This window comes from Erpetoichthys calabaricus, chromosome 11 (assembly GCF_900747795.2).
Source record: "Erpetoichthys calabaricus chromosome 11, fErpCal1.3, whole genome shotgun sequence".
In the NCBI taxonomy this organism is placed as follows: domain Eukaryota; kingdom Metazoa; phylum Chordata; class Cladistia; order Polypteriformes; family Polypteridae; genus Erpetoichthys; species Erpetoichthys calabaricus.
This window is the reverse complement of record NC_041404.2, coordinates 126,637,559-126,654,446: the sequence shown is the minus strand read 5'-3', so window position 1 is coordinate 126,654,446 and position 16,888 is coordinate 126,637,559. Positions and strand designations below refer to the sequence as shown.

The window sequence follows — 16,888 nt, the reverse complement described above, 5'->3', positions numbered from 1 at the left end:
TACAAAAGTGCTTAATTAAATTTAAGGGTTGCAAAGAAACAAACTATTTCTAAGAGTTAGATATATCTGTGTATATCTCTCTCTCTATATATAATATCTATATAAATAAAATCCAATGTCTGTCTGTCTGCTTTTCACGAGAGAACTACTTAATGGATGTAGATAGGATTTTTTTCTATAATTTGCTTGAACATTCCGGTTGATTTTGTGACTTCTCTCATTGTGCTATTTATCACAATTCGCTTGCGGTACCAATTTATTGGCGCAAATCTGAGAGACATTCAGCGGGCCGTGGGGAGGGGGAAGCATAACGTCAGGTGTAGGGACCAGGGCAGGGTCCTCCTCACTGTCCTGTTTCACTACTACGCAGGTGGAGCTGAGGGGGACAATTAGCAGTTTATATATACATAGATTGTTAAAAATTCTATTGCTAGTGAAGATCAAAGAATTTATTTTTCTGCCTGTTAAATATAGTGAACCATAAATATAGAACAAGAGGTTTAGTCATGTAGTAATTTTCAGGCATAATACAGAAGGGTATCTTTTTATTTTCTTCACCAACAAAAACAATATTCAATGTATACTTAATATAAAACAGGAATATGACTGTTTTTAAAATCATTTAATGAATACTTATTTTCAGTAATGTTTCACACATCTTTAAAATAATTTTTGTATTTTGGCAGCAATGCAACTATGTTGTGCACAAAGTTTTCATTTTACATTGTATGTACAGAAAAATTACAGCTAAAAACAAATATGACATTCATTTATTTATTAAAAAAATATAAAAATTAATTTGAGTAAAAGTACAAAATATGGTATTAATACAGTGATTTTAAAACACATACAATTATACCCTTGCCACATATTTTTGGTTTATTGATATACTGTAACTATGCACCACAGCACAAAATACCTTCAGATCAGTTAAAATGATAAACAATAATAACAAGCACTGTACTATCAGTAAAGTCATGATAATAAATCATGATAGCAGCTTAATTTTGAAGAAGAAAGGGGAAGACACATTCCTCCCCAAACTGTTGAAGCAAACCAAAACTTTCTACAAAAATAAATCTTAATAGAAAAAAAGCCTTACTATGATTATTGTATATTATTAACATAATTATCTTCATTAACAAAGTTTTTATAGTATATTTAAATGAAAATTTTAGGTAGCAAATTTGAGGTAGCAGCAGCAACACATGTTAAAATTAATATTAGAAATGATTGTCATTTATATTCCTTCACCTAAACCTCATAATGGCAATTTCACCTAAACATGAGTATACTTCATTTGAACATTTTTATGAATATGCTCATTAATTTCTCAGAGATGGCCTAAGGACCAGACCCTTGTGTTGAGGAGTTACATTGCTTTTGTTACTAATATCCCTAACCCCAGGTATGCATAAAGACAAGGAACCATTCCCAGAGACATTTTCTTTCAACAGTGCTGACTCCCATTTGAAAAACTCACATCTTTCTCGGCTCACAGTGCTTTTCTGCTTACCACCTGGACAACAGTAAAATGCTTTTCCATGATTTGGACCTCCATTGGAAACATTAAGCCTCTTCGCTCTACAACCACATTTGCACAATGGTGGGGTAATTTTGGCAGGCAAGCAGATAGATGCAGACTTCATGTTAACGTTGGATGACAGTATAGACGTTCTAGTAAAATCTGATAATGGAGTAGGTCGGGTAAAGATCCCACAGTCTTCATAGACTCTAAATGAGCAACTTTTTTTTGGTAAATTACAGCTGGAAGGTGCCTTTTTCTTCTCCGGTCCATTATTGGCTTTTCTAGCAGCAAACGACTTTGAGAATAATGAATTTTCAGGATTTCTTTTTGACAAAACTGGTCCATGCATGACATGTGGAACCTTAAATAAACTACTATTTGCTGAACCTTTGTCAGAAACTGAACGAAGTGTAGTGAGTGAGCTATCACTGTTTCTGTAAACCACTGTATTAGAAGTGGTTACAATTTGTGAAGACGTACAGCATTCTCTCTCATTTTTAAAATCTAAAACTGAATTCTCAGCAGTAAGGTCCTCATCCTCCAGAATGACAGCATCATATGCAATAGGTTCATCCAGCTCAGGCAGTACAATAGACTTTTCCATATCAACTGTGCCTTCAGCTTCTACATTTAAGCACTGAACTGGCACATCTATAACCGAATTCACAACAGTTGAAACCAGCACAAGACTTGTATTTACTGTAGAATCAAAGGAGAGACTTCCCAGTGTAGAAGTGTGTTTGATAGAATTAGAGTTATAAAAGCTTCCATTAAGAATTGAAGATGAAAGTCCATTTAGTAATGTCTTTGTTGGCAAAATACTCTGGCAGATTACTTTATTTTCATGTCTGCCAATTTGTTCAGTGACTGGAGAAATATTCCCATATACATTGGATTCTGTCTTCTCTATTATACCATTGCATGGAATTGAGCATTTTTCATATAGGTTTTGTTTTGCACTTGGAATGCAGTTAGCAGTGCACATCTTCTCCCCAGGTGCCATCTCTGCTGTATTTTTGCTCGAACGATCTTCATGGTTTTGCAGTGAAGGTTTTACAGTAGGGTTCAAGCTTCGAGGTACCTGTTATAACAATGCCATTTATAAACTAAAAAAAAAAATGATGCTTAATTTCTTTATTTCATTTATAAATAAAGAACCTATAAAAAGATGCTCAATTATGTTTAAAAAATAATGTCTGTGACAATCTTTCCGTCTGCTATTGATTATTTTTTTAATGAGAATTTTCCTGAAGGCAGGGTCCACGTGTAGGCTAAGCAACTCACCCTGTCCAGACTCTTAGTAATTTTCATAACACATCCATCAGTTATCATTCTCCAAGCCAAATAAGCAGTGTTGCGGGCATCATCCAAGCCTATGGAAAAAAAGTTAAAGAAAAACTTAATAATAAAATAGAGCATACCTTTCTAATTTCAAAAAAGTACATATACTCAAAAAGAATGAGCCAAAAAAAAAACAAACAAAAAAAACAACCAATCTGAAATGGTACTAATAAGAGTAAGGAAGATTATCTTTTTAGTAATCAGTGCAAAATTTCACATCAAAACAAATAGTGTATATTTATAAAGTCACACTAGTCAACAAAGTTCTACTATAAAAACTATAAACAGTGATTATAGAACAGTATTTCAGTATACTTTAAATCTTCGCCATGTCCTTTGTGTCTAAGCAACTACGGCTCAACATAAAATTCGATTACCATGCAACTGCAACCTAATGAACTTATATTTTGATGTCCAACCATTAAATACCTGAATGTTCTCGTCCAGAAAACTCAATTCCTAGGTCTTGTAATGCTCCATTTAATCCCTTTGGTTTGCGATTATAAAATTGCTACAATAATTGATACACAAACAAAACAAGCTTGTTACAATGTTATCCTCAATTCTGGTTCTTAATATATATATATATATATATATATATATATATATATATATATTTATTACACACACACACACAATCTCCATTATTAATAATTTCCAAACAGCTTGCGAAACGGTTTACCTTATATAAAGATTTACAAGTGAAGTTAGAACACATTAACATTAGAAGATGGTTTATTTAAATAAATTAAAAACAAATGCATAGACCTGTTAACACTTGCCTTGTATGTTGCCCGGAGATCTATCCAGCTGTTTAAAACCTCAGGTTTACGAAGCTGCTTTCGTTTGCATTCATACTGTAAGCACACACCCAAATCCCAATCTGTAAGAATTAAGGAGAAATATGACAGTCAAAAATGCATTATTTTCTTTCTAAAATTGAAAATACGGGCAGGAATTTCTTTAATTACTGACTCTGCAAAAAGTCCTAGGCATTCACAAAAACTGTAATTAGCCTGTCAGTGGATGTAAAAATACCATTCAGCATTTAATTTACTAAAGTGAGGATTTTCTGTGTGTGCAGGCATATTCATTAGTACGAATTTGGTTTAGTCGCTCCTAAATGTCAGTAGCCTCATAAATAGACTGATCACCATGAGAGCACACAAAATTTCAAATGCCACATGAACCTACTAAAACACAACATCATCCCTTCACCAGCTACTAATTGCTCTCATTATATGTCATACAAGCTAAAGCATTAAACAAAAAATATAAAGGTGCTTGGGTCCAACATGCTTTGTATTTTTGTAAATGAAATAATGAGCACAATATATATATATTTAATCCTGATATAAAAGCCTCTGCATCTTAGCCTTTTGTGCTATTACACTCATGCAACTGTCTGCTGTTGGCCAGGAAAGGTAAGGACCATGAATTTGACATTTACATTTGCTTAATTTGGCTAATGCCCTTTTTTGTGATAAAATTGGTTACATTTCTTTTTTAGTTTTCCAATTGGAGCACACGCAGGACAAATGAGTTTCTCATGGGTCATTTGGTCACACAGTGTCAGCAGCAGCATTTAAACCCACAGCCTCAGGGTTTGAAGTCCAAAGCCTTAACCACAACACCACACTGCCAGTCTGTGTTTCCATAAAACTCCAGCTTTCACTCCAGACTCTTTCTTGATTTAATTAAAAAAAAATTTATGTGGAAAGTGTCTTGAAAGTATATTAGGGAACAGAAAATGAGAGGGTCTGCACCACGTCCATCCCATTCCTTTACTATTCAAAGTCTTGCGGTAAAACCAATTACAAGACCTGTGAAAGAAAAAGCACTAATTTTTATAAATTTCTAGGAACATCTCTGAAAATCAAACCACAGAAATAAAGAATAATAAAATGTGAGGATGATGCACGAATAGATTTTCTATACATATCTTATTAAAATCTCTAAATAACTTAGTTTTGTTTTCCTATTAAAACTGACCAAGATTTAATGCACATCTTTCATTAATTTAAAGAACAAATAATTCCAAAATATCAGCAATGGCCACACTGGAGTCAAGGAGTTTCTTGTTCTGTGAAAGAGAGTGACAGGCAATCTTCAAGCTGCCCATCATTACCCACTCCCATGACTAATCAGATGAAGGAAGCTGTCCAGCTACTCCTTCAACTTAAAAGTAGAACAGCCTACTGCTGAATAAGTTAAGTAAGGTTAATCGAGTACAATTTAGAAAAGGAATGGAAAAAAAAAATGAAAGCATGCAGCACATTGTCTTGTCCATCCCTTCCTGCCTGGATTCACAAGGAGGCAAATGTACACTGCTGAATGGTAACACCAATATTCCTTAATCAGGATAAACGGTTTAGAGTATTGTGATGCACAATTTTTTGAAACACCTAGTATGTAAAATATGTGAGATTGCAGTTTTCCCAACACACAGTACTAGTATAACATACAAGTCTGTACTCCAGTATGGAAAATAAGTCACCGTTTATTTACGTCTGTTGGACAGATGCACTCTGCCACTGTCAAAGGGAGTATGGCACAACAGTCAAATGCAAGGCAAGTAGTTCATGGAGTTACCTGTCATATGAGGAGCTAGACTCTAGTCAAAAAATATTAGACTAAATCTTGCACAGAATAAGACACTTCTATACAATAGACAGTACCTGACCAGGTGATAAAAGCACAAGGCTTATCAGCTGCAGATAACATGGACTGATTAGGAAACACAATATTCTTTTCTCTTTGAAGATCCTGAAGCCATCGAGAAAACTGAGATAAGCAGATCCTAAGAGGAACTCCAGCCTCTACTTGATTCTGATCAACAGGAGAAGGGAATTAGAATAATATTTGCTTTAAGGCTGAGATGTTTACATAAAATTTGTGTTTTTGATATAAATTTACATTACATAAGAAATCCTGCATAGTGTATACCTGTTTAATTCCTGTGAGTTCGGTACAAAACTCAGACAATATTGGATGTTCTTGAGGCTGGACATATGTTTGGAATTCTGACTCAATTTGGCCACTGGTTGCATTCATCAAAACTGCAGGAAATTCAACTAATAAAAAAGTTAGCATTGTTGCAAAAGGTAATGATTTGACATATTTATAACCTTCGGAAAGCATACAAGCAGAGAATAAAACTTTGTACATGTGTATTACTTTTAAAAATAGAGAAAAGCCAAGCAAAATGACACCTTTTATTGGCTAACTAAAAAGATTTCAATATGCAAGCTTTCGATCTTGCCTGAAGAAGGGGCCTGAGTTGCCTCGAAAGCTTACATATTGTAATCTTTTTAGTTAGCCAATAAAAGGTGTCATTTTGCTTGGCTTTTCTCTACATTCATAATGGCTAACACGGTACAACACCCTAGTTCTACTTTTAAAAATATTAATTTAAATATCATTGAGCATTATGCTATTTTCAGAAATTTTAAGACTTCATATCAGTTCCTCTAATTTTAGTAGCAAGCAACATTTAATCAATGCTTTGGTAAACACTGATGTTAAATATCAACTTATTTTAACATTGAATGATACTTAACTAATTTCTTGGTTGTGATGGTTTTTCTCTCTCCAGCAAGTTGATTCAAAATCTATGACAATAAGGTAGGCAAAAAATTGATCTGAAGAAGAAAAAAAATACACATGTAAATGTGGAATATATTTGTTCTACCAAGAAAATAGTTTGCTTACTTCAAAAAATGGGCTGGCTACCTACTTGAGCCAAACTTCTTTTGGTTGTTGTCCCCGGAGACTTGGGAACGCTTCCTTATCAATCCTAATTCCCTGATGTTAAAGAGTGAAAAAATTAGATATGTAAAAGAAGAAATAGGTGCAAATGTCTAGCCTTGGAAGAGCGCACTCACACTAGTACAGTCAATCTAAGAACATGTCTTTTGACAATCAAACGAAAACAACAGTCCTCAAAATAAGCAATGGTTAGTGTTAAAATGATTATATTTGAGATTGACATCAAAGATAAATGTGCGGGAAGCAGTACTTATTGTACCCTTTAACTATGTATGTCATGATCACTGTAATTTACAAATGAAAGTCTGAATTAGCATAAGCTGCTTTAATTTGGGGTGTTCATAAGAAATGTTATGATTTATTTCATGGTATAGAAGTGCATAATAAACAAGAATAGTTGCATCAAATTTTTGAAATATTAAAAATGATTAAAGTCTAAATATTCTCAACTGTAATATAAGTTTCTCAGTTTTCACCCCGAGACCTTAGGGTGCTAGATCCCTAGGACAGGACCAAAACTCAAAAATAACATATTCGTAGATGTTGACCTTGTAGAATTCTAAAAAATATTTGAGGTCTGTCATTTTTAACCTTCGTGAAATTGCTCGTATAGGGCAGGGCTACCGATAAAGAATCAAATAGCAAAAATATGATCATACTCGTGATCAGCAACCTCGAAATAGCATAAAAACGACACACCACGTGCCCCTATTAAAGATCTGACTCCCCCGCCCACGTTTTCTCCAAGTTTTGTGAGGAGGAACTTTAACCCCTTGTATACCATTAGGGGGAACCCCTGGGGTCGGTTAATGTGAAATGCACAACATCAAAAATGAAGACAACTACTGGTTTATTCATTATCATAAGGGTGTAATCTTCTGCACAAAACACCCGTCCAAACAACTGAAGTGATTTCAAAGCGTTCCCAAGTTATTCTTATGAACACAATAAAATAAAGATATCTGATTGTGTGTACATTTCGTGCATCAGTTATAAGACTGTTACCATGTAGCAAAAAGATGATGTGGTGTGTGGACAAACATTGGTTTTCCATAAGACTGATGGGTTTTACTCGACATTCGGTTTTAGTTTCATGGTTGAAAATATCGTGGGCTTTAGTTCGTTTATATGGAGGCTATGCCCGCGTCTCGTCTCAGATTTATTTTTCCAGTTGCTATCCATTCATGTCCGTCATGAACTTTATGCTCATTTAGATTATGAACTCATACTTCAAATGCCCATAGCCACACTTATTACGGAGGAGGTAAAATCGGTGCGCTACTTTAATTAATTAATTACATTTCGACTACAAATGTAATAAATAGCATAACCTCCGAAAACAGATAATGTTATCGTAAAGTCCATCAATTACTGAACTCTTCAAACAAGTTCAAAATGGAGATATATTAAAAAAAAGATTGATTCGGAAGAAAGTATATTAAACGTACTACATGAACGAACTTGCAATAATTCCTACCTGGCCAGCTGCTTAGTCGCCATTTCTTTGCTTCTGGATCACACATTTATGATTTACTGAAGAAAGTAGCACAATGATTAAAATCAACAAAAGGCTTTAAAAAAAGGTAATGTCCCATTTCAATTTTGAATTGTCCTCGCGGCTGACGATTTTCGCGTCACTTCCGGTATCGATTATTCGAACGTTGTATTCGTAAGTCTGTCTTTGCAGTAAATGTAATCTATCAAAATTGATCGATTCGGAAAACCATGTGTTTCATGCCTTTGACTGTAATGTGGAACGAAAAGTTAGGCTGTATGAATGCATTTAGTATACAGCAGTACGTAAATAGAGTTATTATTCTACATGTAATGACATACTGATTAATGCAGAAAAAAACGGAAGACGTTTAAAAATCTTTTAATATTGGAATTATATTTTGTCAAGATTTTCTTTTGTGGAAGTTACTGGTGTAATTTAATCAAGAGGCAAACGTAATTTGTGATATTAAAAATGATTTTCGTTTAGTAGAATAAATTCAAGAGGAGAACATGGTAAAGAACGGTTGATGTAGACGGATATCATTACCTGTTATTCAACACATTTTTAGATATGACTTCCAAGTAAAACTTAATTCAGACCTTCATTATCAGATAGTTTTTATTATCTTACCTGTTTAATGTAATATCCATGTCACGTCGTGTAGGAATAGGCACTTAGGGTTCAAAATTATTTTGAGACAATAAAGTTAATCTTTTCGTAAACAGCCCATCAGGAAGGTTAGGCATTCTGGAATGTTTTTTATATATTATTTAATCTGTTTATCGGTCTAAGTAAAAAGTATTACACTAATGAATGTTGTGCCAGTATACTCCTTGAATGTGTTTTGGCTGTACACACATTCCCTAAAATTGAAACATGGGAAGTGATATTAATGGTGAGTGTAAACGGAAGAGAAAAAATGGCAGTATTTCAAATGGCCAAGAAGATTTATTGATAAAGAAAACTAAAATCTTAAATGCAAGCAACTGCTCTGTCCTAGAGGAAGCAAAGGTGAGCGATAATCATTGTTTATTCTTTGTATTATGGTTCCTATTAAACAATATACTGTATAATGTTTTTACTCATTGGTGTGTCATCCTAACAACTGCATGTTTCATTTTCTTCTAAGCAGTTTCCTAGATTGTCTGTGCCATTCAGCAGTATCCAGAATCCAATTAGCATTGAGCAAGTGTCGGAACTATTGCAGTTTGCTGCTTTGGGCAAATTGCATGGTGCAAAGCAACCAAGGTGAGCTACCAATTTCAAACATGAATATTAAGCCAATATATGAATTCTTATACTCATACTGTATATTTATAGTAAATGTTGATACAGTATTGTGCGAGAGTGGTTGGCACTTCTCCGTTACAGTCCTAGAAGAAGAGCTTTGAATCCAGGCTAGCTTGAGATTACAGTATATTTTTAGCCTCCTGTGCTCTCTTGCTGGAATCAAACAAACCTATATTTAGAAGGAGCAAAGCAAATTTTGTTTTGTTGAACATTGGTACCACCTTTTCTCACTAAATTAATATTTGAGAGGTAATGGGAGTTTGGTCCCGTGTCAGTTTGTTTTAGTTTTGTGGATTTTGAAAATGCATGTAACTCTTCACTTTGCAGTATTGTGTGGATATGCTGCAAATGTTTTATTTTGTGGCTGTAGTTGTGTGCCACTTGAGCCATATATTTGTGGAGAAACAGATGTGCGCTCATTCTTATTAAGAAGTTGTCTGTAAATTAAGGTTAAAATACAACTCCACAAAAGGTGTGTCTTGTGCCCTTTCTGTTTCTGAGTGTCATGGATAACACGTTAAGGTGCTACAAAGACTTAGAGAGTGCCTTGTTTGGGGATCCAAGGGTTCAATCTCTCTTACTTGCAGATGATGTCCTCTTTGTCTTTTCTGACTGAGATATATAGTACACAGTGGAGTTGTTGGCAATTGTGTCATTTTAGAAGTGAGACTCAATGCTTCTGAAAAGGATGCTTTGCTCCCTGCTAATGCAATGAAGGAACTTCCCCTTTTGGAAACCCTGACATCTTCCTTAAAAAAGAGTGGAGACTGTGATATTGAACCAGAGTTTGGTGGAGCAGTAGTTGTACTGTTCTGTTCGTAGTAGTGAACTAATGAGTTTGCACTTTCCCAGTCAATCTATGTATGTATACATACTTTACAAATAAAGTGGTTTTGATGGCATATCTATATAGCTACATCAGCCAAAGCAAGTTCCATTGCCCAGATGTAAGGTAGACTTTTCAGGAAATATTCATGGAAGCTCTCAACAATATAGGATAAACTTGTGCCACTCCAAATTTATGAGAAGCCATTTGCGGTGGTTAGGGTGTCTGTTTTGAGGTGTATTACACATGGTGCACTGAGTGGATATCCTAAACAGACTAGTGGAATCATATATTTTGTAATTGGCCAGTCTTGCAGCATCAGGAAGTACCATAAGAGTCTGTTAATGGAAAATGCACTCAGTCCTGCTCAGTCTTTTACTAAAGTAACCTTCAACAGGCAAAATAGGTATAAAAAATGAAATGAGATGAAGGTAGATGTCAGGTAAATAATTTAATTTGTATTGCTGTCTTTGTTTAAACAGTTGGACCTGTAGATTCATGAATATTAGATTAAAGTATATTTGATAACTTGATTGTTTTATTACAGATTTGAGAACTGTATCAGTAATTTAAAGTTTGTTGATGCCTTTATTTGCAATGTTGCTTTTTTGGATTGTTGTCTATTTTAGTTGGTGCCGTCTTCATCATCAGAGGAAGCTTACTGGTGTTAATGTGATCATTGTTCAAGGTGTGAGCCAATTACACTTTTATAGATACTTCCTCCACTTTAAAAACATCAGAAGGATATACAGCCATGTAAGTAATTCAACGCTGTGAAGTAGTAATAATCAGATATAATACTGTAATTGAGTATTAACTTTCTAATTAAAGTAAGTTCTTACATCCAAACCAAGCAATAGCAGTTTATTCAGCTAGTATCTTTCTGAATGTGCTTTTCTCATTTATATTTTGATAAGGTTTTGGAACCACAGCATTAGCAGCACAACCTAGTCTTATAGAGTGTACTGTATATGAAGAGGAATGAAACTTTACACTAATGTTTAATTTATATTGTATTCATTACTTTTCCCTTAGGTTTGAAAATACAAACTAAACATACTTAAGATACTTCTGCTTTAGCAGACCTAATAAATGATGCACAAGTACTTAATACATGTAATAGTTTATAAGATCTTTAGAAGTACAGTGAAATTCTTACTTGTATGTGCTAACCAACATGCAACATATTGCTACTCTCTGGCATCATAATTCGCGATAAGAACCTCCTTACTTTAAAACATCTGTCTTCCTTACCTGAAAAGTCTCAGAACACAGTTTATAACACTGAATGTTATACAATATCATGATAAGGTATTATTTCCAAGTACAGCAGTAATGTTTATTTAACACAAATGAAAGTACACTACTTGTTGGAGTTTTAGCTTTGCAGATCACTGTTACAAGCATTAAATATTTGATCAAGGCTGCTGTTTACTTGGTTACATGTGGTAACTTTAAAAGCTATCTCCTAGTTAATATACAGTATACAGTGGCATGCAAACATTTGGGCAGCCTTGCTTAAAATGTTTATTACTGTGAATAGTTAAGTGAACAGAAGATGAATTGATCACTAAAATTCATAAAGTTAAAGATGACACATTTCTTTGATATTTTAAGCAAGATTACATTTTATTTCCGTTATTCATAGGTACAAAATACCAAAAAAATGAGAAAGGCCTGAAGCAAAACTTTGGGCACCCGACATGGTCAATACTTAGTAACACCCCCTTTGGCAAGTATCACAGCTTATGAATATTGTTACATCTTGTAGCCTTCTCCTACTTTGTGAGCATCAACTTTTATTTTTCAGAGTATTAGGCAGCTGCTTAGAGGCTGCTGATTGTTGGGACAAGTTTTGAGGAGTCAGAGAATTTATACATCTTTGCAATTTGCATTACCTGGGGTTTCCTAACGGTGACTGTGAACAAGCCATAGCCCTAATAAACTAATTAAGGTCTGAGGCCTTGGTAAAAGTTACCCGAGACCTCAAATATCTTGGGGTGCCCAAACTTTTGCGTGGTACTCCTTTCCTTCTTTCACTGTACAATTGTACTTAACAAAGACAATACTCTAATCTTTCATAAAATGCTGAAAAGAAATGGGTCATCTTTAACTTTATGCCTTCTGGTGATCATTTCTTCTTCTGCTCACTTAACTATTCACAGTAAGAGACATTTTAAGCAAGGTTGCCCAAACATTTGCATGCCACAGTAATTTTGGATTTGTAATTTTACAAATGAGTGACATTCCTAAAAATGTGTTTTTAAGGAGTTGAAAATAGTACAGGCTTTTTAACATGCTAATAAACATGTGAAAATTATATGTGGTGGTTTTCATTACAGTACTTTTACCCCGCAGAAATTTAGCTTGTCAGCACTGCCACCTCCTGATGATTTTCTGTGCAGAATATTAAACATGAGATTTGAAGAAACCAAGACACCTGCAGATATTAAAACACATTTTTCAAAAGGTAGTGATAATACTGTATATGTTTTTATTTACTTGTAATGTATTAACACTTACATGTATCGCCAATACATAAAATAATTTTGTTTTGACACCCCATCCAGAAACTTCATCTCATTCTTCCAAGCATGTTAGTGCTGCTTCAGCTTTAGACCTGAATGTTGATCCAATAATAAAGAGGTATGGAGCAGAGAAAGGAGGGCTTACCAAATATTTACTAAGCAAAAAAGAAATGAAAAAGAATGATTATCCAATGGAGGGTAAGGCAATTTGAAATTTGCATGAATTTGTTTGTTTCTAGGCTTTCTCTCACAACTTGCCATTTTTTTGTATTCAGTATTTTGTATTTAGTTTATGTGAATTTCTATATTGGTTAATTGCAGCCTGTGGAGAGTTCTGAGGAATCTATATAGAAATACATTTTACTGCATTTTGCTCCATAGTGTTTACCTATTCAGAGTGAACAGTTTACTCCTTACATTAAAATTGTTACTGTCTTCATTAGTCTTTGATTAATATGATGTGGTTGATGAATTAGTGGAAATATTTTCAGTTCAGGTTAGTGCACAATTACATATAATTTTTTTACTTTACAGTATGGTTGTCTCACTGGAGAAGAAACATCAAACACAGAGCGACAATACATAAAACAATAATGCAGCTAAACAGATACATAGATAGATAGATACTTTATTAATCCCAAAGGGAAATTCACATACTCCAGCAGCAGCATGCTGATAAAGAAAATATTAAATTAAAGAGTGATAACAATGCAGGTATACAGACAGACAATAACTTTGAATAATGTTAACGTTTACCCCCACCCCGCGGGTGGAATTAAGGAGTCGCATAGTGTGGGGGAGGAAAGATCTCCTCAGTCTGTCAATGGAGCAGGACAGTGACAGCAGTCTGTCGCTGAAGCTGCTCCTCTGTCTGGAGATGATACCTTTTAGTGGATGCAGTGGATTCTCCATTATTGCCAGGAGCGTGCTCAGCACCCGTCGCTCTGCCACAGATGTCAAACTGTCAAGCTCTGTGCCTACAATAGAGCCTGCCTTCCTCACCAGTTTGTCCAGGCATGAGGCATCTCTCTTCTTTATGCTGCCTCCCCAGCACACCACCGCATAGAAGAGGGCGCTCGCCACAACCGTCTGATAGAACATCTGCAGCATCTTATTGCAGATGTTGAAGGACGCCAGCCTTCTAAGGAAGTATAGCCGGCTCTGTCCTTTCTTACACAGATAGTAGTGACACCAAACAATAGTGATAATTACCAGTAAAGATGTAGTTGTTTCAGATTTGAAATATAAATATCAAGAATAAAAATGTGGCATATTCTAAACATAACGGCAGCAACCCAACAATACAAATAGCTAAGCTGCACAAAAGCCAGGCATGTAAATTAAATGGAAATGTTTGGTTTTGGCTAAGGCAGAATTTATTATCCCAAAAGGAAGTCTGTCTGTGGCAGGAATATACGAACATAAAAAAAATTTCCAAAGACACAGTACAATAAGACAAAAGACAGCAAATAATATTCAGTTAAGTGCAATTCATTCTTATTAAGAACATACCAGTTATGAGTTTAGTGTCTGAATTCCTATATACAGTATACAGGGTCCATTTTAAGTGAAAATTGCAACTGCACTAGGTCAGCTACATTCTAAAAAGCACAAGTTCAAATGTATTGTGTAGTATACATAACATACTATAAGCATAGATGGTGAATATAGTATCATGCATTAAATTTAATATCAGAGCATCTATCCATGAATAATTTGCATTTGTAAGTGTGAGCGGCTGGAGAGTAACCTTATCATCTGTGGTTTAAAACTCTCCCTGAATCTAGTTATGTGAGTCCTAATGGACCTGAACCATTTGTCAGAATGGAGAAGAGAAAAGTTATTGTGCATGATAGCTGAGGTCTTTAATAATACTTTCTAAAGCAGCGTGTGATGCATCTCTCTCTCTCTCTCTCTCTCTCTCTCTCTCTCTCTCTCTCTCTCTCTCTCTCTCTCTCATACATTATATATATATATATATATATATAATGTCCTGGAGAGAGAGGCCAGTAATATTGTTTGCTCAATTCCCCACCCTGTATATTTCTTAAGTCATTAACTAAGAAAGTGCCATGCCAGAATGTAAAACCACTAGTTGCAATGCATTGCATTCACGTATATTCACACTTTCCACAGATATTCACCTTAATAAGATGATTATTTTTGTCTGTTTCTGTTTGTGTGACTATCTGTTTGCTTTGTCTGTTGTCATTCCAACAGATGGCACATTACAATCATTTTTAGTAATACAATGCATTGCATTTGATGTTCCAATAGATCTGCATCACAAACGTTAACACTGATTTTGTAAATCCAATACCAAATGGCATATAACGGAGACATAGGCTTTGCATGGTGCACTGCAAACATTAACACTGAGGACTACATTTATTACTTAGATTACAACCCATTTTAGACGCACAGCTAGTCTTGGGAACTAAACGTGTTGCCCTACTATTCACAAAACTGTCACCCATTAAAAGATTTTAAACCCTTTCTCCAACTTAGAAATATTGAGTGCATGCTCATTTCAGAGTTGGAGGAAATATAATTGGTTTTAAAAGTGAATACAATTAGTGTGTTTACTTCTGTACTACAAATAAACAGACAACATTGAGTCTATGAAGTGTTAGACAATTAGGTCATTAGTGTTTTGGATGCTTTGTATTATGCAGGATTGTAGTACGGGTGTTTCAGTTTGTGTGGACATCTTATTAACCTGGTCAATAACTGGCTTCCAAGGGTACTGAACTTTAATACAGGCAAATGAAAGCAAGATTACAGTCTTCAATTGGTTTTGACCCTTTTTTGCCATGTAAATGTCAGATTTTGGACTTATTAAAGTGCAGCGATATTTTTTTTTTTTTTTTTTTGTGGTGTTTGAGAAGCCGTTCTTATTGCTGTATCACTAAATATAACAGTTTACCAGTTTGCAGTGTGGAAAAGTCGTGAAAAATGTGAAAACTTGGTGCTTTTATTTGGGAGTCCATGATGAGTCACCTAATATTCCTGAGTGTAAGAATGAACTGTTAAAGGTATTGATAAGTTTGGACAAAATAAGTGACAATGATTTAACTCTCAAATAATTAAGGTGGGATTAAGTCTCCAACCTCACTACCTCTACTGAATACACCCCCACCAGTCACACTCATAAGCTCACAATTTATGAACATCACAAAGGCAAAGAAATGAATTAGGAGCAGGAATTACAGTAGAAAAAGGTCTAAAACTTTATATCAGATAAACTTCAACTACCTTTTTTCTTAGTTTGTCAATTGCAATGAATGTAACAAACCAATTAGTGCAACATCACATCTGCTAGAAATCAACTTTTGTTCTGATAATGCAGTTAACAAACAATTAAACATTTTTAAAAGATTTATGACACTTAGTGGTAAAAAGATGATATGTTACTAAGTGTTTTGGGGCCAAATAAAGTAAAACGCCAGAAAGGGGTCCTTTGTTTGGGTTTGGTTTGATTTGTGCATCGCATCTTTTACGGTTGCCTTGTTGTCTGCCATGTTGTTGGTTGTTCATGTCAGTGTTTGCAACTCCACAGAACTGCACTGCATATTGATGCTAATGCTGCTAGAAGCAGTGATACCAGCACTCTCTTGACTATCTGCAAGGTCATTCTTATTAGTCTCAACTGGAATATTTACACTTGTTCAAAGTACTTAATCACATCTTTATTTTATTTACATTTTTTAAATGTATGGTGTAGTTTTCAGCACAACATGATTTTTTGTTTCTATCTCTATTTTCTTTTTCTTTTGTTGCACCACTGGCCTCTTGTTTCGAATGGTCATCCATATGGACATTTTCTCTTTTTTTGTCACTGTAAAACATCAAATGTATGTTTTCATAAGAGAGACCTATGATACACTGCTGTATCATGCCCAACTCATGTCAACCAATCAGAATTCATATTTTTATTTAAAAGTCTTTTATTTGTATCTGATTTTCAAAGGTTTATATTCGCGAGGAACGAACTGGGTCAGGAGTTTGTGCTGGGCAGTGGATTGCTTTGGGTACCTGTACTGGTGGCAAAAAAGTGGACTTTTCTAGATATTAACCATTTTTGTTTCTCATATGCTAAGGCTTCTTAT

At 34.7% G+C, this 16,888-nt stretch overlaps 2 protein-coding genes across 2 annotated transcripts in view; one reads left to right on the top strand and one right to left on the bottom strand.

The window, feature by feature from the left end:
* Window positions 1-793: 793 nt before the first annotated feature.
* On the bottom strand, window positions 794-8,283 carry eri2 (ERI1 exoribonuclease family member 2). The gene is made up of 9 exons (XM_028813876.2): window positions 8,115-8,283; window positions 6,606-6,673; window positions 6,430-6,510; window positions 5,816-5,943; window positions 5,548-5,698; window positions 3,652-3,752; window positions 3,299-3,380; window positions 2,813-2,901; window positions 794-2,609 (listed from the first exon to the last, which is right to left on the bottom strand). Exons 1-9 carry the CDS (start codon window positions 8,135-8,137, stop codon window positions 1,326-1,328), a joined length of 2,007 nt encoding a protein of 668 aa, XP_028669709.2. The 5' UTR covers window positions 8,138-8,283; the 3' UTR covers window positions 794-1,325.
* Window positions 8,284-8,405: 122 nt separating this feature from the next.
* The window catches only part of LOC114660893 (RNA exonuclease 5-like), a 56,365-nt gene continuing 47,882 nt past the window's right edge, over window positions 8,406-16,888 (top strand). The window contains exons 1-5 of the mRNA XM_028813875.2: window positions 8,406-9,146; window positions 9,268-9,383; window positions 10,881-11,007; window positions 12,610-12,721; window positions 12,822-12,977. Coding sequence (XP_028669708.2) covers window positions 9,012-9,146; window positions 9,268-9,383; window positions 10,881-11,007; window positions 12,610-12,721; window positions 12,822-12,977 — 646 coding nt within the window. The 5' untranslated portion in view covers window positions 8,406-9,011. The remainder of the gene's footprint in view (window positions 9,147-9,267; window positions 9,384-10,880; window positions 11,008-12,609; window positions 12,722-12,821; window positions 12,978-16,888) is intronic.

Bases quoted from the DNA above. Each gene is read 5' to 3' on its own strand.
- eri2 (XM_028813876.2), bottom strand. From the start codon at position 8,137: ATGGCGACTAAGCAGCTGGCCAG. The intron at 3,381-3,651 runs GCAAGTGTTAAC...CAATTATTGTAG, and splicing joins ATCTCCGGGCAACATACAAG to CAATTTTATAATCGCAAACC. The intron at 2,902-3,298 runs GTATTTAATGGT...TTTTTTCCATAG, and splicing joins TTCTGGACGAGAACATTCAG to GCTTGGATGATGCCCGCAAC.